Source organism: Pipra filicauda, unplaced genomic scaffold (assembly GCF_003945595.2).
Source record: "Pipra filicauda isolate LSUMZ 115617 unplaced genomic scaffold, ASM394559v2 scaffold112_size3218982_pilon, whole genome shotgun sequence".
Classification (NCBI taxonomy): domain Eukaryota; kingdom Metazoa; phylum Chordata; class Aves; order Passeriformes; family Pipridae; genus Pipra; species Pipra filicauda.
The window spans coordinates 1,907,540-1,930,238 of NW_024103574.1; the positions used below are offsets into that span (position 1 = coordinate 1,907,540).

General features: G+C 39.2%; 2 protein-coding genes and 1 non-coding gene across 3 annotated transcripts in view; 1 reads left to right on the top strand and 2 right to left on the bottom strand.

Annotated features, from left to right (window-relative positions):
- BCAR3 (BCAR3 adaptor protein, NSP family member) overlaps positions 1-10,690 on the bottom strand; it is a 91,263-nt gene extending 80,573 nt beyond the window's left edge. Inside the window, exon 1 of the mRNA XM_027712623.2 lies at positions 9,653-10,690. The gene's annotated coding sequence lies outside the window, so the exon portion shown is untranslated. The remainder of the gene's footprint in view (positions 1-9,652) is intronic.
- Positions 9,482-9,567, top strand: TRNAR-UCU. The gene is given in 2 exon segments: positions 9,482-9,518; positions 9,532-9,567. It is a non-coding gene; the product is annotated as a tRNA-Arg (tRNA).
- A 2,020-nt stretch (positions 10,691-12,710) lies between the features above and the next one.
- DNTTIP2 (deoxynucleotidyltransferase terminal interacting protein 2) lies at positions 12,711-22,586 on the bottom strand. The gene is made up of 7 exons (XM_027712675.2): positions 22,461-22,586; positions 20,049-21,775; positions 18,253-18,388; positions 17,461-17,556; positions 16,918-17,082; positions 15,717-15,826; positions 12,711-14,373 (listed from the first exon to the last, which is right to left on the bottom strand). The coding sequence occupies exons 1-7, from the start codon at positions 22,569-22,571 to the stop codon at positions 14,280-14,282; spliced, it is 2,439 nt and encodes an 812-aa protein (XP_027568476.2). The 5' UTR covers positions 22,572-22,586; the 3' UTR covers positions 12,711-14,279.
- Positions 22,587-22,699: the final 113 nt, after the last annotated feature.

The following is a 22,699-nucleotide window of genomic DNA, read 5'->3' on the forward strand; positions in this document are numbered from 1 at the left end:
CGTTCTTTTCTAGCGACATAGTTCAAATCCCAAGCAAGACAGTAGGATAAATGAGCCAGAGGGCCTTCATTCATTCTCCAGCAAACAACACACCACAAAAGATCCATACATTATGCCGGGAAAATACTCAGCAATAATGAGAAGCCTTGGAAACAGAAATTCTTGACACAGAGTCTGGTTGAAGGTCACTGCTCTAACACTGCACAGTTCACTTAATTTGCATTTCATGTATTGATATGTAAAGGAATTTCTGATCTTTTAGTTCCTGCAAATGATGGAGACAAATACTAATCTTTTCAATTTCATAGCTTGGTGGAAGGGTAAAAAAATAAATATTATTGAAGGAGCTACTAAAACTATATAGACAAACTATTTCCTAATTTCTTTATAAAGGAAAACAGTTAGATTTAAAGTTTTCAGTTTTCACACCAGAACTTCCCCATAAATTATTAATACTACATCCAATTTGCTTGTTAAGATCCTGGTTAATAGCTTCAGAAAATTCCTGTTAGCTAATTAAACATGATGAACCGATGTTTACTGATTTTCTAACCCCCTCCTTGACTTCAAAACAAACCTACGCTACATTGATTTTTTTTATTTCATCATGCTTGAATCAAATGAGATTAGACACAGTTAAGAAAGCAGCACTAATCTGAAGACACTACTCCATCAAATAAAGTGTCAGGCCTTTCATTAAAAATATAGAGAAAAGACTCCAACAGTGACTAGACTATTTTCCTTTTTTTCAGAAACCCTTTTATATGACAAAAAGAATTCTTAGCCTGGCATCTAATTATAATTCAAATAATATAATCCACTGGAAAGGGTTACGTAATCCTTGCACAATTTGGAAGTGTACTTTACTGCAGGAACCAATAATGCACCTAGATATGTGTCTTCAATCCAACAAATCAGATATGTAAGAGTCCAAACACTGGCACTGGTGATTGCAATCAGCTGCTGGGACAGAAAGAAAACATTATGGGCATGAAACGAATGGTTGCTTCCAAGAATTTTAGACTTAGCAGTTTATTATTTCAACACAGTCTATTACTGAGTGTGACCAGGAAGGAAGCATTTACTCTTTTTCAAGCACTTGAGGGAACGCACAAGCAGGCGGCAGAAACTCACTAATCTGTCCACCAGTATAATGATTGTAAACTGCTGCATGATTTTCTTGGTCTCAATTCTGACAAATACTGTCTGACAGTATTCTTTAGCCAGATACATAACCAACTTCAGAAATACACTGTGGTGGTTCAGCAGTAGGGACTATAAGGTATGGTATGCTTTATCTTTTGAAAGCAAAAACCACCTAAATATGTAATTCAGTCAGAGTATCTTATAATTTTGCCATCCAAGCAACAAATGCACATCATCTTATTTCTTGAAGTCAAATTTCTAAGCTCATAAAATGCAACTGCCAAGTACATGCACTTGGTTCCCCTTGTGTTGCACCGTGAGGAAATGAGCTTGAAGAGAGGGACATACATAGACCCTAAAAGCTTCAGCCTAGACAAAAACATCACATAAATAAGGGAATTGTAAAATTAATTGCACCACGAGGTCTTGCCCAAGAGTGATTAATGCATTTCAAAGTTCTTACTAACTTCTTCCTTTGCTGCCAGCATGGCATATATAAATAGAAACCAATCTCTGACCCCTGCACGGAGAACTAAGGCCAGGACAAGCAAGACAAGAACATGACACAAATTACACGAATTGCTGTTGTAGCTAAGCAAAGTTTATCTGCATACTTAAAAATCTTTCTTTGACAGTGCTAGCTGCTGGTGAGAGGAATGTGCTGCTGTCATTGTAAGGAAACCTAGAACCAGGGGTATGCTGGTATTACAGTATCACAATGGTGAATATGCAAACAAGAAAAGGCTGGGAAAGATCGAAACATCAATGTTTAGAAAAGGTATATTATGTATATATCACTATTTTACCAGGAAATTGAGAATACTGTATTGCATTTTGGCACCCTCTGGTGTTGAGTTAAAATTTTGAGCAAAAATCCACTCTAACATTACTAACTGTGAAGACACTCCTGATGTCCATAAAGAACAGGATCCTATTATTCTAAACCACAAAATTTGTGCTATAAAACCAAGAAAGAAGCACCAGAACCCAATCCACGTTACTCAATAGCAAGAAACATTTGCCTGAATATCTAAGAAAATCCTTGTATTTTTGATACAGTTTGGTAAAAGAGTTACTTAAATATCTCTTAAAAGGTTCATTGTTTTCAGTTATATATTACGCTAAAATTAAGATCTTTACTACTGCAATATTAAAACAAAACCCTCTTTTTAGTATGGCTCACTGTATCATCCCTCACAAAGAAGTTGGTGCTTTTGCCATGACTGCAACATTTTTCCAAGAGCAGAAACAAGTACAGTCATGTGAAATGAGCTCTAAGCACTACTGCTGTAAAAGCAGGAAAGCAGACATTACTCTGACTGGGTATTACAGCTGCTGTTTTCCTAAGCCTTTTCTACCACACTCCAACAGCAGCAGATCACAGACATTTACATGCACACTTGTCTACGTAGCATGTTTCAAATCTTTTCAGTCCCTGTGTTTCTCTCTCAAAGCCATGATGGCATCTTTGACATAAAACTATCAATTACAAAACAAAAATGTATCCAATATATTCCTCCAGTATTTTTCCCCTCAAGATTCTCCCTTGTTTTTTCAAAGGTAACGGAAAAGATACGTTAAAATAACATTAATTTTCTTTTCCAATAATTTAGACTGATAAATTGACAAAAAACTTATAAAGCAAATCCATATCTCTGAAAAAAATAAAATTGCCCTGAACATAATACAACATGAGAAGAAAGTTTCCTTGTATTACTTAACCTGCGAATAGTTAACAGATATGATTTTTAGGAAAAATAAAGACCATGTCAAATCTTACAAATATTTCTTTCTCAAAATTTTACAATATTACAAAAAATATTTTAATCTAATTCTCTGTGGATTTGAGAATACCCCTCACTATTATATAATCACATTTATTTTAATTCAGAATTTTAAAAAGTATTACTAGCATATTGAGCAACAGCTGCCACAATTAAGATCCATGATTAGGATCTTTCCAGATTTTAAACCCACAAAATGTTGTTTTGGAAACATCTGCTAGCACACCTAATTATTTGTTCCTAACCACCAAGCACTGTTCATAACAATAAGAACAGACATACAACAGTTCTTACCATAGAAGGAGGCTATCATGGTCTACTGTGTGCTCTTAGAATGCAAAAGCTTCCTGGCAAAAGACACACCTTGAGAAGCCCTGGGCCCAATCAGCAGTCAGACCTGCCCAGGAGGCTGCAGCTGATGAATCACAGTGACGAGAACCGAGCAGTGAGGTTGGGTTTTTTCCCCCCTAAATCAAGGAAAATCTGTATACTGTGTTCAGTAACTTTTTTCACACCTTATTTTTAATTATTATTACTTTTCTACTAAGTGAAAAACGTGCCACCTATTTGCCAATGAGCCATTAGGAAATAAGAAGTTCCTACTTTCAGCTGAGAGCTTTGCAGGCTACTTCTTAAAAAATATTTCCTATAAAAATTTTACTTATAGCAGAGAGCTATCATGTCAGGAGTGTTAAAATCCATGAGTTAAAAACTAATGATTTTGTCATTTATGTAAGTACGTTAAAGTTAAGCTATATATGGCTTGCAGGTGTAAATTTCCATACTGGATGTATGTCACACAAGCTCTGCCAGCACAGAGACTGAAAAATAATCTGAATTTCTGATTTTACGAAGAAGCAAACTAGTACAGGCTGTTTGGGACTGATTTCATCATGTTCTACCATGGATTAGCTGCACGCTTATCCCAAACCCATTCTGCACTGCAAGAGTGAAGACTGAAAAAACAATCTCAAACCAAAGCCAAGCCCCCCCTCAAAGTCTTATTAGCACCATCAACATTACTCTCATTTTCCATAGCCCAGGTCTTCATGTTTCTCCTTTACCCCTTCTTTTTTTCACCCGTACTCTCATTTTTTTCAAGGATTGCAAAGTAACTCCTGTGCCAGATTTCCCTATTCCATTTCAACTCTGTGAAATTTGCTTGTCCAGCCTGCTTAGATACCATTTCTCACACTTTCACCAAATGCTGTTTCACTTTTCTCATTCTAATTAGTAACATAAAACATACGACTATCTCTAGCAGATAACTTCATTGCTGACAAACAAGATGCAAAACCGTCAGTCAAAAAACATAAGGCCTCTGTGTAATTAAGACCAACTACATAGCAATTAACACCAAATCCAAAGGCCTTTTGCCCCTCCGAACTACCTGTGAGCAGGATTAGCGCTTGAAGGTAAATTAAGAAGCCACATTCCCACCTTTGCACATACAAAAGAATATCCTGTAATCACAACAGTAACAAAAGCAAGTGATAATTTTGTAGCAATCTTATGGAATAAAGACCATTTGTATCAAAACCAGATTGAAACCTCCCTGACATACTATCTGGGTGTAAACGTCTACCCTAATCTCTGTAATTTTGGATGGGAGCTGTGATGGCATTTCTTTTGGCTTTTTTCAGACTGTTTTTCTGAATCTTAGTGGTTGCAAATTCAGATATTTACAAAATTAACTACAGTCATATATTGCAATAATAACAACAAGAACATTATTTCTACAGTGGGTGTGGCAAAAAATAAGGGGTCTTGTTCTCAGGGATTCCTGTGATTTACAGATAGCACTGACTCTGGAAGCTGCTTGTTTCACTTTGCTGCAGAAATGACTGGTACCTATTACTACATTGAATAAACCAAGATAAACTTCTATAAAAGTATATCACAATTCTGAACACAGGAAATTAATTTTTTAGGTTGTTAACTCAATGCTTACTGCCTGCCAGCATTTTGGAAATAAAACTAAAACCCCCTACAAGAACAAAGAGCATTCTTTTACTTCAGTGCTAGAATTGAAGAAAATTCACTACTGATTTAGAGTGGCAGAGCTAACTCTGCACATTCATCACAAAGAAGCCTTTGTGTCTGCTCTGTCTGCACAGAAGACCCTTTGATGTGCAGCTTTTTGTTTCTTCATACTGTAACTTCTGCTGGGTGATAAGTTGCATTAATTCAATGACTGGGTATATGAGACAAAAATGGGAAGGAAGAATATAGAGCAATGACTGTGCAAGGATTAGCTATAAAAATCCCTTGCTAGTTCAGTGTTCGTCCAATATGGCTGTTAAAATAGAGAAAAAAACTGTACTGATAGATTACAGAAGCATAAAATCTGAGAAAAGATGCTAGAAGCTAATTCTGTGTTAAGCTATAAAACATGAACAGAAGATTTCAAAGCAGAAAAGGCCCACTAAGGAAGCAAGAAATAGGTCTGCTAAGCAAAGTCCCAGTGTAAACAAGCATACAATTATGAAAATACTAATAAAATGTGATTTTTAATAAAAACAAAAAAGGGAGCTTTTAAGAATAGAATTTTAAAATATATTTAAAGGCATCATTTCGGATATTTTTGAAGGGTGTTCGACAAAAATCTTATTCATTTCTAAAAAAAAAATTGATGAAATTCATTCTCTGACAAAAAAACCAGATCCAGTTAGCAAGAGAAAACATTGAAATTGTCTTGAAACAGATTCTCATCTCTCTAGAAGTCTGACATACTTCACTTTTGGCAAGAGGCACTAGCTAGGACTTATCCAAATGTCCTGTTGCAGTGCTCTGAGAGATTCCATGTGACTGAATAGGTTTGGCACTATTAGGGAGCAGCCTTGAAATAAATGTTTGTCAAGCGTTAGCCACTGATTTCTGTAAGTGTTGAGGATTTCCTGCCAGCTGTTAATTCTCCAATTATTTTTAATGAAAACAGTCAATAGTAATATCACAAAGGACATAAATGTGAATTAAGGATGAAAAGCATCTTGTAGCCATGACTTTCATTCTTCTGTAATATGAAGAAAGCACTGCTGACCATGACTGCAATAACCTGCATTTATTCAAAATGTTCCTTTGACCATCTGTCTGTACCATTGCAGTGAATGGCCTTCAAATGTACATATTCAAGAAGCAGGAAAAACAGGGGGGGAAAAATCCCTTACAAAAACAGAATCACTGTAGACACCTGGCTTTATGTACTTTGCTTTCCAAAAGAAGATACTGGAAGGAATCTGAGTGATACCATTCTAACAAGTTCCTAGGCTCTTCACCAATTGTATCATCACAGAGAACAATCACTAAGACCCATGGACTGTATACCAGATATATAAAAATTACTATGAAAAAAAATTACTTATGGAACATGAGGAAAGGACTTCAAACTTTTCCACCAAAAGACTGTATTCATCTCAGAGCTGGCTTTGCAGCAGCTGCTCTGTTAATAGAGCTACACAGAATTAACATTATAATCCCTTGTAGAAGTGATTTGGCATGACTGCTCATGTCTCCCCAAGTCAGCAAGGCACTGCCCTGGGGAATGACTCCTATCTACTCAAATATACTCAATGGGACAGAACATGCATTAGTCCAACAACAGCCACAAATAAGATAATTGGAAGAGGTTCTCAACAGCAGTCTGCCTGCTGGCAGCCTGGCAAACAAGGACAGGTAATTCTCCAATCCCCTGATAGTCACATGGCAATTACAGCCCCCACTGAGGAAAAGGCAGAGATGCAGAAGCATCTACAATGTGAAGCATTTATCTTCATGTTAAGAAAATAAATTTTAAAAAAATCAAATTGTAAATTACCAAAAGAAACTCTCCCTGAAAGTGTTATTTTCAGTATCCTCAGACCTTGCGCATCCAAGCCAGTTTGAAGAGTGCTTTCTCTTGCTGCACTACACCAGTGAATTGTTACAGCAGTAGGGTTGGACTAATCCCACTTCAAGAGAGAGAGAAGGAAAAGAACCTGAAATACACAGCCTATGTAACATGTGTATGTAAGACTATCCAGGTGATAGAAATAGTCTTAGACAGCCTCTTTGCCTGCAGCATTCTTTGACCTCTTGCTTTCAACGAATGTATTAATTACACTTGTTCTTAGAGGAAGATGATGGTACTCCCAAAAAACATCTGTGGAAGCTCTGCAAATTTGAAAATTTCCTTTTAATAAATTTTTAAGCTCAAATCTTACCAAAAGTAATTGGATATACAGTACATAGCACTATAGTACATTAACAGAAATTAATGTTGAAACCCAAGTTGTAAAAAGTCTCTCAAAGAACACTTCAATTTCATCAATAATTTCTAGATTTTTTTTTTCAATAGAAGAGTGTTATATGACAGTGCTGTTTTTGGCCTGCCATTGATGCACTTGCTGTCTTGTGTCAAGGTATTCCTATCTCAATTTCTCCTCCTATTTAAAAATTAGCAAAATGGCACCTGGTTGAGCTCAGCAAAATTTCTCTAAGTGCCAATAACTAAAACCAGCACAACTGTATTCCAAGAAACTTCTGCTCCCTGAAACAGAGCATAAAGTTGAAAAGCCAGCTTGCAACAGAAGTGGACTTCAGACATTCCCAGAAGAGGGAAAGTCCAAAGGACGGATCCAGATCCAGGCACCAGCAAAGGTTAATCAGATCCATCGGTGTTGCCTAACTCATCACATTTTGTGAGTTCATGATCCAAGAGCTGTCCTGTTTCTCATGCAGCAGCTCCATCTGCTGTCCAAACGCAAAGGTGGACTTTGCATTGGGACTACATTTACAGACTAAAAAAAGCAAGCTGACTTGAATAATTTGAAATATTTCTGAAAAATTTCCAAACACTGCCCCAGTCAGTCGTCCTGCATGAATGGAAACAACAGCCTTTACCTAACGTTATAAACCAACTAACCAAAACGAAAACATGAGAGGAAGTAAGAATCACGTGTCACGATTCTTCACTCTTACAGCTTCAGAACCAGTCTTCTGACAGCAAACTCCGATTCTTCACCAGCTGTTATCCAAAGGTACCACGTTACCAGATCACACTGGTGAGGTACCGACCTTCGCCCCACAATACACATACCCAGGTATTCACAAACTACAAGATGTTTACGGTGATTCCTAGTTACTTACAAGTGGTTTATTTGTGTTGCACAAACATTAATTTAAGCTTATTACTCTGAAGATCAACCCAGTTCTTAAAAATGAGATTTCTGGGTTTTATGCAGTATGGAGGTCTGAGGACTCAAAGTTTCCACACCTTACATTCTTTTACCAGGAGCGCCTATGAAGAGTTCCGTCCATAACAAAACAGTTGTGACAAGACCATACAGACCCAGAGATTGTAAATTCGACCAGCCCTGTAAATTATACAAGTGAATCTTGTATAATTTTTGTGATTCTTCTGTGTTTACAACTGCTCTGGTTCAATAACAGTCTGTTAGCTTGGGGGGTGTACCTGTAATCTGGTACTTGCTGTAACTACTGAAGCCTTCCAGCAACCCCCTTTTCTCGGCAGCGTTGTAGGGGTTATTCAGTCATCAGCCAGCCCATGAGCTTTGCCTTACTGCTGGCCGCCGGCACTCCAGATGACTTCATGGGAATCACGGGACACGCTGCCGGTGTGCCTGAGTCACCCCGGTTACTCATTACCCTCGGTATCTCAGCCCTGGAGGCAATGGCTAGTGAATCGTGTATCCAGGTCACGTCATTTTACATCGATTTGATTAGCTTCCTGCTTCCTCGGATTTCAGGGTGCGCTTATTTTCCTGTTTTTCTCCACTCTTATGGATACCAGTACTTTTAAATTACGATGAAGTGCGGCATGGGATTCTCACACAGCCATTCTGCTGCATAACCCAGGCCACGGCACCACAGCGCGGATCTCACTGCCCAGGAGAGCCGGGCCAGGGAGACCCCCAGGAGCAGAAAGGCACAGGCTCCGCTTGGAATATACTGCTGCGGAGAGCTAAAGAAAGAATAACCTCATACTCTTGTCTTCTGGAGTTTCTCATATGCATACTCATGATTTAAAAAAATAGTATGATAGATTTGTTTCAGACTATAATTACAGCTTTTAAGCGAATCTCTTGTTTTACTGAATCCACGGGGGGAGCAGGGTAAGGAGGGGTGTTACTGGGAATTTATGGCCGGTTGGAGGAAGAGTTCATCAACACAAGGCAATTGTGGAATACACTTAGATTCCTCCAAACGCAAGGATTAATACTGAAAACGCCGTAGTGGGATGTCAACAAATATTTTATACTGATCACTGAAGAACTTAAAAATAGTCAGTCTTCGTAAGAAATGAGGACGCAGCGCCACGGCGAGTGCTGCACAGGAAGCCGTGGGCCCCACCCGGGCCGTGGGCAGCGCTCGGGCGGCACATATGGGCTTGCCGCGAGACTCGTCTGTGCAGTAGCGTATAAGACGAAGCCTATTCGTACTGGTTAAACAAAAATAAAATGAAAAAAAGGGGAAGAAAAAAGCCGGAGCGTTCGCGGCTAACGCGTGACGGCGCGCGCAGGCTCTTTGGGCGGTGCGCGAAGATTCCAACAGGTGGCTCCGTGGCGCAATGGATAGCGCATTGGACTTCTAGAGGGTTGAAGGGATTCAAAGGTTCCGGGTTCGAGTCCCGGCGGAGTCGGGTCTTCTCTTTTTTACTTTTTTTTTTTTTTCTCCCCCCGCCCCTTTCGGCGGAAATCTCTCCGCCCCGCTCTCCCGTCCCTTACCTCACCGCCGCAGTTCTCCCGTCCCCGGCCTGGCGCCTCCCGTCAGCGAAGCTCGCTGGGCCCGCCTCCCGCCGTGCCTGGCGGACTGGGAAAGGCTGGAAGTGGGCGGAGGCAGCAGCACCAGCCGCCACCGAGCGAATGTACCGTCTCAGCCCAGCCCAGCGACATGAACCTTCTCCAGCAGCGAGAAGGCGGGCTGGCCGAGGGCGGAGCGGCAGAAGGTCTCCCTTCCTTCTCCTCCCGGTCCCGCCGCCCTCAGGCAGCGGGAGAAGGGCTGCGCTCCTTCTCCTCACGGTGCCGTGGCTGCCCTCAGGCAGCGCTCGCGCTCCGCCAGAGCGGCCAGGACCGACACACCAGCCCAGAGGGGCCGCTACGCTTCCAGGACAGCCTGCGGAAAGGAATTTTACTGGAAAAACCAAGACTGCGTCTTTCCTGGAGGCACTTCAGTTAGAATGGGCCCCCGTGATAAATTCCTGGTTACTTTCAAGCAACAAAACAAGCCTACAAAATGCAGCAGATAAAACTGAAGGACTGAACACCTGAACTAACACCATCTTTTCTGACTTACACATACCTAAAAAGATAGAAGATGAAGAGCCATTTTAATAGCAATCAAATTAGATGGTAAATCAAGACAATATCAGAACTAAACAAACCTCCCTGATTTTGTGCAGAGTGGAATAAATTATAAATTATCTGTTTTATTAAATTGGGGGGGGGGCGGGGGTTTGATAAATTGCTTTTAATCCTGCACGTGTAACTTTCAAATTGTAATAATGCTTATTTAAAAACAATAAAGGAAAAATTGAAAATGAAACACACCATCTGGCACATTAACCATCACTGTTATGCAGCACAATAACCCACTCAAAAATGCCATCTACCTATAAAATGCAGTCCTTCACAGAAACAAATTTCCTCAGAATTTGCAAACAGCAAAACCAAAACCTCTCTACAGTAAACTTGTAAAAAGCAACTAAATCAGATGACAGAAGACAAAATGTTTCTCCTTGTCACTTGCAATGTATTTCAGTCCAAATACTGCTTCCCTTCCTACTTTTTGTATATAAGCTTCATAAAATTTTCCTTAGTTCCTACTGAAAAAAACTGAAGGCAGAGGCTTTTACATATACATGTTTTCATGTTGCAAGTAATATTTACATAATCAATATTCTACAAGTGCAAAAGTTAATTAAGGACTACAGTTCGAAAAAAAAAATATAAAAGTGGTGGTTCAAGGAGCTGGGCATTTTCTAGAGGTAAGAACAGGGACAGCTCTCCTGAGATACTGGCTGTGTTAACAGATTCTAATGTGAATTCTAGTGGAAAAGTACAGGAACACAATTCCACAATATATTTGTATGAAAAGGGTTTTGAGGAAAATATTACACAGACAACACGGCAGTTCAGAATGCTTTAAGAGAATCATGAGGAAAAACAGTCAAGGATTATAGCAAGCACTATAAATTGGATCGATGCTGCTTACTACAAATTTATCGAGTTATTTTAAAAAAAGAAAGTGAACGTGAGGCCCATGAGGCAGTACAACAATCATTAATAATCTTTCTATCTGACTGGATATGAAGCATTTTTTTTTTCCATGAGGAAAGTCCATGGAGCTCTGGAAGCTGGAAAGTCTACATCCCCTGTAGGTTTTCAAGACCTGACTGTAGAAAGCCCTGAACAACCTGGTCTAACTCTGCTTTGAGCAGGAGGCTGGGCAGGACAAGCTCTCATACTCCCTTCTGAATTTGGCTATGGCAGGATTCCAAGTTTCAATACGACTTACCTTGGCAGGCCCCTGTGATGAAGAAAGGACTTCTTAAAAGTGAAGAGATAAGAACAGTTTTACCACATGGAAAATAGCAATGATAAAAAGATACCTTCAGTTTTAATGAGACTAAATTGACTGCAGAGAGGTTAAAGACCCCAAAGAAGGAAAAAGGAGGAAGTGTGAACGAGAGCATGACAGGAAAAAAAACCCTGTTTTACTTCTATTCACAAACCATGCCTACTAGTGGCACCACACCAGCAACATCTCAGCCACCATCAGCCCAATCCCTACCACAGTCTTTTGGTCCATCTCTAAGGATGGACTGTGAACTCCCTGGGCTGTACAACCACTGGATAATCTCTGACCCAAGGCGAAAAAGAAATACTAATAAAACCAAGAGAAGCATAAAGAAACAAGAGGAATGAATTAATACTGTCTGTATAAAATATTCCAGAGACATCCCAAACAGCAATAGGTGGATATGTAAAAAACCCAACACACTACCTACTGTCCTTTCATCTCAGGGAAATTTCTTGTTAGTAATGGTTTAAGTCAATAAAGGCAGAATTACAGATTAACACAAATATGTCTGACAGCCATTAAAATATTACTTGCAATTGATATGCAAAGCTTCATAAATGTTTTCTGTGTTTTCAGAGAAACCTGATAAGCCTAGGCAATCACATGGTGCATTTTGTTTTTACTCTCTCTCCAGCACCTTAAACCTTATATCAATTTCAAATACTACCTGTCTGTGCTTTTATGAAAGTTGATGCTTAAGAAAAGATGCTGTATCTAGTGCCTGAACTAACAGAGGCTGAACTCGAGATGAGGCTATAGGTGACGGGCAAGCCAGCCAACACAACCTGCAAGTACTACCCTGCAGCCCTGGAAACGGGCCAGCACATCTCACCTCATTGGCACAGAACATGGGCACTTGCTGGGCACAGAGTAACAAAACTGAAGGTATTAGAAGGATCAAAGGAAGGGAAAGGATATAGAACATAAAACAAATCCCTCACTAGCTATGCTGCACATGAAGTAACTTATGTAACTACCTACTGAGCACCTTGAGCAACAGACCGCAAGTTGTTGCTTGCTGTTTAACACCACAGCTTGTATTTCTCTTTTAAGGTCTTTCAGTCATACACTGCTTTTCCAAAGTTGCACTTGAACACCCCAGGATGCAATAGAATGACAGCTACTGTGGTGCCTTGTTTTCTTCTCAGTGTTCAGCAATAATTTTTTGTGCTTCAATGTCATCCAGAGAACAAGACACTAATAGTTGTTTTACTGGCTTTTTATCATTTACAGGGAATCAAGATACTAGGATACATATAGCTGCATTAGAATAGCATCTGTATGTTAACTAAGACCTGGGGACAGGTGGTTTTATTTGTACATGCTTGATACTTCCCAATGAATTCACTTTACTTTGACACTGTTCATCTCCAGCCAGTGAAGACTTTTTAAGGACTCTTGATTCTTGTCTGTTTCTGGTAGTCAAACATTACGTTCAACTTTGGAATGATATAAAACACACCAAAGGATCAGGGGAAAATTTCTTTCAAGCTTCACTTGGTGGTCAATATATATCACTATGCTCATTTCAGCACAAATAACTAATCCTTAAAAAAACAACTCTCTCGTTCTCAGTAGAAAACTTGATGGTTAAACATTGGTCAAAAGCATAATTAAGCACTTCTTGCTTAAGATCTGCAACCTTTAAAATTCAGTGTTCATGTGATAAGAAGACAATCAACACCACTGGTCCTCTGATAATCACTTCTAAATCCTTGTCACCGAATCCACTTAAGACAACGTAGTGCCAGTTTTATTTCTTCTATTATCCATCCTTTTTGCTACCTTAGGGGAGTAACTGAGTTACACTAAATGTAACAGCAATAAAATAACCAGGTAATTAAAACTCGACTGAATGCCACAACAGTTCTGACAATCACAAAAGGCTATGACTTGGCACTAAAGGGGAACTGAGCCCATGACATCTCTGGCTCCATAATGGTAGCAGAGGCCTTGCAGACTCACTCTATTCCTTTACCTGCAGAACTATGCCAGGGCAGCTACCAGCCACAACCTGCACACCACACCCTACGTAAGGGATGCCAATGTCAACTTATTTTCAAAAAGATTAGACAAGTATCAAATGGTAAAAAGTAATAAAACAACATATGACTGTTAAAATTTTATATATAAATATCACTTATTTATATTATTTCTTAAACAATAGGTAATTTGCATCTTATTTAAATTTATTTATAAATTATATATATAATCTATATTATAATACACACTTAAATATAAAAGTATACGTGTAGGCACTGAATTCTGGGTCATTCTCAATCCTATTATGGTCAGTATTGAAATAAACCATTCACAACCAAACTATTTTTCAGTACCTTCTATTACAATGTTGGCCAGCAGCGCCTTTGACGAGACATGGAAAAATTTGTTCTGGCACACAGCATGTGCCAAGGTGAATTACACATATAACTTTAAACTGAATTTACTAATTAATTATATAAAGACTGAAGCCTGAGAAGACCACAATCTGCGAAGCTGGATTTTTTACTCAGATATAACAATATGCTTTCCTATAAATATCGTTTTACATAAACATTAATTTAAATAGAATTAATTTTAAAACCTAAATTAATTTATATTTAGATATCCGATAATTTGATAAACCTCCCTACCAAATTCTCACTGCAAGAATTTCCCTAAACCTCAATTTGCACATGACCTGCAATCTTAAGAAAGGAAAAAAACACCACAACCAAAGCATTCTGTAAAAAGTTTTATAAGTTGTTCCAGCTTGGTATTTTTCTTCAATTCTTAATTGTGAAATTTCTTCTTCTTCCGATTCCTCTTCCCTGCTGCAAAAGCTGCTTTTTCACTCATGATCTCCTGATACTTCTTTTTATTATATCTGAACAAAATAGATAATTTTTAAGCATAGTAAACCAAAGTTCAGGAAAAGATAACATGGAAAGTACTCTATCCACATAATTTGCCAAACTGAGTTCTCTCTGTTTTCTGAATCAAATGTCTTTGATTTTATACACTTATGCATAGGTAAAGGGAAATCAACACTGGATCAATGGTAAATGCAGGTAAATTTGTTTTGGAAGTAAATTGGATTGAAGAATCATTAATTTTGGTAGGGGGTTCTTCATTGCACAAGCAATCCCATTTTGGACAGTTTGCTGAAACACTGTTAATGCTCATAAGGGGAAGACCCATCAATTTTGACAACACTGTGAGCAAATTATACTCACTTTTATACTGCCTTCTCACCAAACTCAAGATAATAAACCTCACTCTACTCAAGACTGAGAACTGACATAAGATGAACACTAAACAATTAGCAGGATATACTTACTGAGTATGAGTTGCTACCCCCTCTAATACAGATTCTTATGTACCTGCACTGATTGCTACGACAGACACTGTGCACTGAGCAGTACAGAGGCTTCTAAATGCGACACTAAAATCTGACAAATATCTGCACTAATGCTGAAGTGTCTGGTTAAAGTCCTTAATTAACCACAACATAAATTAACTGATCAAATTTCAAATATAATAATTTTTAAAAACGCCTTCTAATAAATATCTTACAAATCAGGTCAAGCCAGAAAACTAGTTAAGAAACAGCTATACTAACTTGCCTTCCCAATGTTATATAGTTAATTTACAAGTCACACAAAATTAACATTATAGTCCCAAATCATGCACTACTTCAAAGAAAACACATCATTATGTGAAAAGAGAAGTGCAGATTAACATCATGTAATAACCAATATCAAAATGGATCAATTAAAGGATCTACTCCAAAAACTGCAGGTTATGCAGACATTACTTAATCCAATCATAAGTAAGTCTTCTATCACAATTTTGATTCCCATGACAGGTGGCAGACTGATATATTTATAAAATGAAATAATATCAACATTCATAGAATTACAGTCTGCTCTTTTCTGTCAATTATGCCGAGAAAAAAAAAATCGGTCTTTAAGAGTGGCTGCCAACAGTGATAACCCAAGTGGATAAAACCCTTTTATGAAGATAACATGTATTTTATCTCAGTCTAATTATCCCATCCCTTAGGCCTTCTAAGTGGCAGTGTTATTGAAATGTTAAAAGATTAAAATTTTTCTTTGAAGTATAAGAAAACCACCATCCAGGCTGAATAAAACAAAAAAAAAAGTTATATGGTTAAAAATACTCCTCCCTTGCATGGGATATTAAAATGACAAAACTATTTTTAAATACCTTCTGAACTCAGAATCCGCAAGCAGCTCTTCAACAATTGTTCTCTTCCTTTGTTTCTTAGGGATTCGACTATGGTAAAAGTCTATGGGAGAATCAACTACAGTTCCAACCTAAAAACAAAAATGAAAACATTCTTACTGTACAGCAAGATGTTGATTATTTTGCTTTTTTTTGTTTGTTTTTTTTAAATCCTCAGCACCAAGTGTAAAGACACAGAGCAGATCAGAATCACAGCAGCTTAAGAAAAGTGCAAAGTACCAAAATAATTGTCATGTTTTGTATGCAGTCACTTTTGGTCTCATTGCACTGTGCAGAGAGGAGAGCCCGAGCTTTAAGACTGTACAGTTTTCAACGCTGGACTGCTGTATCATATTCATAAATAAAATCCAGTTCTTAATTTTTAAACATTTTAAATACAAGGGAAAGGAAACCCTTATGACCACCTCAACTCTTTCCTGTCTCTGTCATTGTGGTGTTTTTGCTGGATGACTACAGAACAGTTAATTTAATACAAGGGCTTCATCCTGAAATGCATCACATTGTTCCAAGCAGTTCATGTTAGGAGTAGAGATACAGAGTACATGTTTCATGCAGTGAAAACAAACCTGCACAGATCTAATTATGTGGAAAACTTCTGCCTAAGTTTTCTAATTTCAAAACATGAAACACTCTCCCATGCTTTAGAGTGAAGTGGTAATATTTTGAGAAATGAAAACATTTCCTCATGCACATGAACTGTTCAAAGTTGCTGCAAGCCTATTTCTGTAGCTTCTGCTTAATTTCTTTATGCAAACCACTTGACAAGTACAGCAGCAGAAATTTCAGCTGATCGCAAAGGTAGGCGTCTCCATTCAAACTGTATTAGCTAGTAAGAAAATAAATGCCAATTACTTTCTACATGCTTGTTTAAAAAGGCTAATACTTTAAAAAAAGTGAAAATCTAGTCCTCTGATGGTTCCGAATATGGATTCAGTCAGATATTTGTTCTCTACTATGAGATCAGCCAAAACTAAAAAAACCCCAGCATATACACATATGTAATACAGAGATTAACAGCGGCAAACTGCAGCAAAGTAACCAAAATGGTTTAATAATTAAGATACGAAATTAAACCAACAGAGAGGGTACCCACAAAGTAGGCATTCTTAAAGAGCTGTTCAAAACTTCAGCAGTACAATGCCACCTTCTGCTGCTTCCTTACCTGGAAGTACTTGGGCAGACCATCTCTATCATTCTTCTTATAAAAATGCTTGGGGTCCAGTGAAGCTCTCATCTTCAAAACTTTAAGATCATTTTTCAGTTCACTTGTGATTTCTGGGGCTTTCATACCAAACCAGCCATCACCTGTTGTTTTCTCTCGCTCTGCCTAGGATGCAATACCAAGAAAAATGAATTTGCATTCAGGAACTAGGATGGGGCAGAAGAGGGAACTCTTTCCTACAAAAGATGGATAAAGCATTTAGAATATAAATACGTACATTTAAAATGCGTACGTTATGGCCCTTACAAAGAAGGTCATCAGCACTGTCCCAATGACACACTTGTACCATCTGAGCATATCATCTATCACTTCACTGTCCTGGTGACTTTTCACAGGACAGCTTTTCACAGGATAGCTCGAAGACACTAAACTGAAGTTCATCACTTCACTTCCAGTGTGGCCTGTATATGCACACAGTCCCAGCACAAGGCTTTCTACCACAGTTTGTTTTGTTATTTCAGGCATTATCAGCTCTTCACTTACCCTGCGTTGTTTCTTTAGCTGGTGAAGTGATTCCCTGAAGGGTGGGACACATTCCTTTTTTTCAAAGTCTGGAGTTATTACACTCTTCTGCAAGAGCTGTAAGGATTTTTTTCAACATTAGAACAGTTACTTCATGGATACAAATTTTACTGCTTAACTATATTTACAGAACTTGCTAAAGGAATCATATGGAATCTAAACAAGCATTTTAATGCAATACTTGAGCTGCTCTGATCCACAAAAAATGCAGTACAGATCTTCAGAACAGAATCCTGGCCAACAACAGAAAGCACTTGGCTTGCTCTCAAAGTAGTGAGACAGTAAAAGCTCTGGAATAAAGAGGGCTATCATGGATGAGCCAAAGAAAACAGTCTCAACAAAAATAACATATTCCCTTTATCTCAAAGGGTGCTTTTGAAATAAAATGGCTAATTCCGTACTAGGGAGAGTACAGACTTCTATCTACTGGAATTCATTGTGGCTATGAATATGTGACTAAATATCTTGTCACAAGACCTTCAGCTTATGTACCATTAGGCAAAACTGCAGGTATAATCAACTTTGGTTTATTTTACAAGGTAACGCTGGAATTTGCGCTGCTTTTCAGTTTCTGAAGTGTCATGTATGTTTAAATTTTTATCATTAAAATGTAAATCCACACTTTGGCCAAAAAGAATGGACGTTCTCAGCAAACCACAAAAACGATACTTCTTTAAAAGCAAACAAACCAACATTATGAACATTGCTGTGTTACTGTAGTCTCAGGTAACTGAATAATTGTAAACACATTACCTGATCTTTCTTCTTCTCCTTCAGATGTTCAATTACACTCGATCTAGGCTTCTGCTTTTTTGCATCAAAACTAATATATAAACCTCCAAGCTTCTTGATATTCAAACCAGGGTCTATGCTGCTGGAAAGATGTAAACTAAAAGAGAAATAGTTAATTATTAGAACATTGTAACATGCACGCAGCTAAACCTTCTATTGCCCTCTGAGAAAGATGAACAAAAACCATATTTTTCTTATTCTTCCAATTTAGGTTCAGTTCTGCAATGATTTTTGGTACCTGGAATATTTAATTTAGAAGTGACAGAAGATGAGGGGGATTCATGCCATTATATGAAGTGAGATTTTATTCTTGAAAAATACCTGTGAAATCACTTCCATAAATCTTTCATATTAACTGCAATGCTGCATTCTTATATATTAATATACTCTGTAAAACTGAATTCTTAAATTTGCTTAGCCTTGCCAAAAGAACTCATGACCAGCATTCTTCTTAACAATGAGAAGTGTGCTAGCTGAAGAAAAAAAACAAAACCACAAACATATGGGTGGTAAAAATAGTGTCAACTCTTAGTGAGAAGAATGAAAAAACTAGAATTCACTGTAGGAATGTTCTAATCCTTGTCTGTATAACCATACTAGGAACAAAATTATTAAACTTGGATAAGAAAGTGGTTAGATGGTTGCATCCAGAGGGTAGTGGTCAATGGCTCATAGTCCCAATGGACATCAGTGACAAGTGGTGTCCCTCAGGGGTCCACATTGGGACCAGCATGATTTAATACCTTCATTAATGACACAGACAAAGGGATCGAGTGCACCATCAGCAAATCTGCAGATGACACCGAGCTGAGTGGTGTGGTTTACACACTTGAAGGATGGGATGCAATCCAGAGGGACTTGGACAAGCTCAGGAGGGTGGCCCCAGGAATCTCACGAGGTTTAACAAGACCAAGTGCGAGGTGCTGCACCTGGGTCGGGCCAACCCCTGGTGTCAGTACAGGCTGGGGGATGCAGAGAGAGAGCAGCCCTGCCGAGGAGGACTCCAGGGTGCTGGTGGATGAGAGGCTGGACATGAGCTGGCAATGTGCACTCACAGCCCAGAAAGCCAACCCTGTCCTTCTAATCAAAAGAAGATTAAGACTTACTTATCCAACCTAAACAAGAGTATTATGCTTTAAACATACGAAGCACACAAAGGGATTTTAGCAGCAGATGGACTACAAGAGTAAGGAAGTACCACCCCACCCAAATTATACTGATTCTATGCTAGGTTGGTTTCCCTTGAAGTGTGACCATCCACAGCACAGCAAGAACTGACACACAAAATTATATGCAACTGTTTACAATTAAAAAGCATGATCTAATTAGGCAATGTGTAAGGAATTTACTGGACTTTTTGTTACTTACGTTCCAACTAAAAAAAAAAGCAAACGCCAAAACCCAAACCCCACAATTAGGAAAACTGTGACCTGAATACACAATTGAGTCAGCCTGACCAGTTTAACCCAGTTTCACATTTTGATTTTTAAGCTGGACACATACAAGGCCTCCAGATGTGAAAAAATTTCAGAATTCTGTTCCTGCTACATACAAAATTGAAAAAAACCTTGAAACCCTCAATTTGTGGACCATATTTGTATTTTATAATACATGCAAGACTATTTTCCACGCCAAAATGACTTATGTGATGAGAATACTCGTTCATTTATTCTGCATCATTTAGCATGTAAGTACATATCCTATCCATATTTTTGAACAAAATGCAGATTCTTTACTATTCCCAGAAAGATACTTACACATCAGTCTTATTTTTCAATAAATCATCATCTTCATCTTTTTCATCTTCATCTATCAATTCTTCTTCAGCCTCTTCCAAATCTGATTCTTCACCTTTTTCATTTCCTTCATGTTTACTTTCAGCATCACTGTCTTGGTCTACCTCATCTAGATAATACTTTTGGCTGGAACTCATGCCAGGCTCAGTATCAATTACAAAAAGACCTTCAACATGCAGTGAACTCTTTTTTAAAGATTTGTTGAGGGAAGGAGTCCTCTCATCTGACTTTTTATAACACAGATTCTCATCAATTGTATCTGTGTCTGCCACATCACTCTTTTCAGATTCATCACTTTCACTGTTGCTCAGAAACAATGCAACAGAATCATTACCACTGCTTGATCCTTCAGTGCTGTGGAACCCCTCATATTCTTTTGTTTGGTCTTCACCACTGTCAAGCACCCTGCTTTTATCGATGCTATCAGTTCTCTGAGCAACAGCTATGTCCTTTGGCAGACTGCTCGCTGCACTAGTTCGCTTACTCCTTGATTTATCAGAATGTGTGCAAGACTGCTGTGCATCTGCCTCAGCATCTGCTCTTTTGCATTCTGAAATTTTTTTACTTTCATTTGGTGTTATTTGCTCTTGGGATTCTAGAAATTGCTTGACACTCGTGCACTCAGTCAAAGAAATATCCATTTGTTCTAGATTCCCTTCCCTCTCGAGTATTTTACTCTGATCTTCCTGTATTTGGCCACATGCTGCTTCTGAATGCTCAACGTCAATAGACTGCGAGTTTTTTACTGCTTTTTTCGCAGGTGATTTAATGTCAATTTGTTTCATTTTTGTAAGACTGCAGGGTGTCACATCATTTAAAACATCTTCTTTTGCATCTGAACTCTGGGTTGTATTAGCAGATTTGGAAGAATGCTTGCTTTTAGGTGACGTGGGTTCTTTATTACCCTTAATGACAGTGGAAGCATCTTCTGTGTCAGAGATAAGTTCTGCAGGTCTAGAATCAGAAATTATTATGGGCTCAGATTTAACAGTGTCCTCAATTAAATTCTCATCTTCTGAAGCAAATCCATCTTCTTCCCCACTCTGCTTAGTAATTTTTGCTTGTGATTTCATTTGCATGCTCCTAGTAACTCGTTTGCTAGTGATGGATGGTTCTGTATGAGAACTTAGGCAACATGATTCTGTATCAGAAGTATCTTCACTCTGAGCTTCACAAACTCTATTTGGCTGTAATTTCTTTTTGCTTTGCCTGCTTCTTGTAGTTCTGGTAACATTAGGCATCTGGACACCAGAAACAGCAGAGGAACAAGACTCAGCTTCAGAGGTATTATCTTCATCCAGAATCCTGCTTAACTTATTTACAAAAGCTGTACTGTCATGTCTTCTTTTGTCAGCAGAATCTGGTTGATAAGGAATTACAATTTGTCGTCTTCGTGTTACTCTTACAAACAAAGGTGTCTGGAGACCAGATACAGAAGAGCAGTTTGATTCTGTTTCTGACACATCCCCATCAACTTGGGGTTCCACAACTGATTGTGCTGAATGAACAATTGTGTTCTCATTCCTAGTAACCTGCATCTCAAAGCTATCACTGACATCTGACTTTGTTTCTGCATGTTCCAACTCTTCAAACTGAGATTCCTGAATCACCTCTGGCTTATGAACTGATTTAGTTCTTCTTTTAGTCATCCTCCTAGTAACAGGAGTACTAATTTCAGCAGATCCCACCTAGAAAAGGAGTAAAAAAAGGTATGCTATTGACATGTAAAATAACCCTATAAAAAGGATGCTATAAAAATCACTAAGAATTCTTTTAAACAAATCTGCTCATACTGACAACATATTACATGTCTCTGTGTAGTCTCATCTGTGTGTAAGAAGTGTGAACAAACCATCCCTTACTTATCTGTCTGCTGTCTTTTGGTCAAGGCAGGAGAAGAAACATACAAATATCTTCTAATTCTAAAAACTCCTGGCAAGCTGCCATGGGAAGCAAATGCAGAAGCAATGTTCAGAAATATTCAATTATTTGCTCCTCTATAAGACACTGAAGACTAGTGACTGTCAGAATGTGCCCCAAAGTGCTTTCCAACACCAATTTTAGCAGCTTTAGGAACAAGTTGGCCTCACAGCAACCGCAACACTAAATATAATCTGCCAAAAGTTATTGTAAGTAACACAGAGATGCAAACAGAGAGAAATATACCTTTAACTCGCAACGCTAAATGGCCTCAGGCCCTACGGCGGCAGGGATGCGGCACGGGCAGTGCGGGCGCACCGACACTGTCACCGTCACTGCCGCCGCTGCAGCTGCCGCCGCCCCGGCCCGCGGTACCGGGGGGCTCCCCCGCCCGGCCAGGCCGCGCGGCGATGGCGGCCCCGCGCCCGCCCGCCCGCCCCCGGCTGCGCTCACCTCCGCCGCACCGGGGGGATCGGGCCCGGGCTCCGAGGGGCTGCCGCCCGCCCGGGCCCGCGCCCCCTGCTCCCGGCGCCGCGCCGCCGCCGCCCGCCTGGTGTTCACCATGTTGCCGCCACGCCGCGCCCGCCCCTTCCCTCCTTCCTCCCCTCCTTCCTTCCTTCCTGCCGCCCGCCCTTCCGGGCCCCGCCAGCCCGCCCCGCCGGGGAACACCGGGCTGCGGGGAGCGCGGCCGC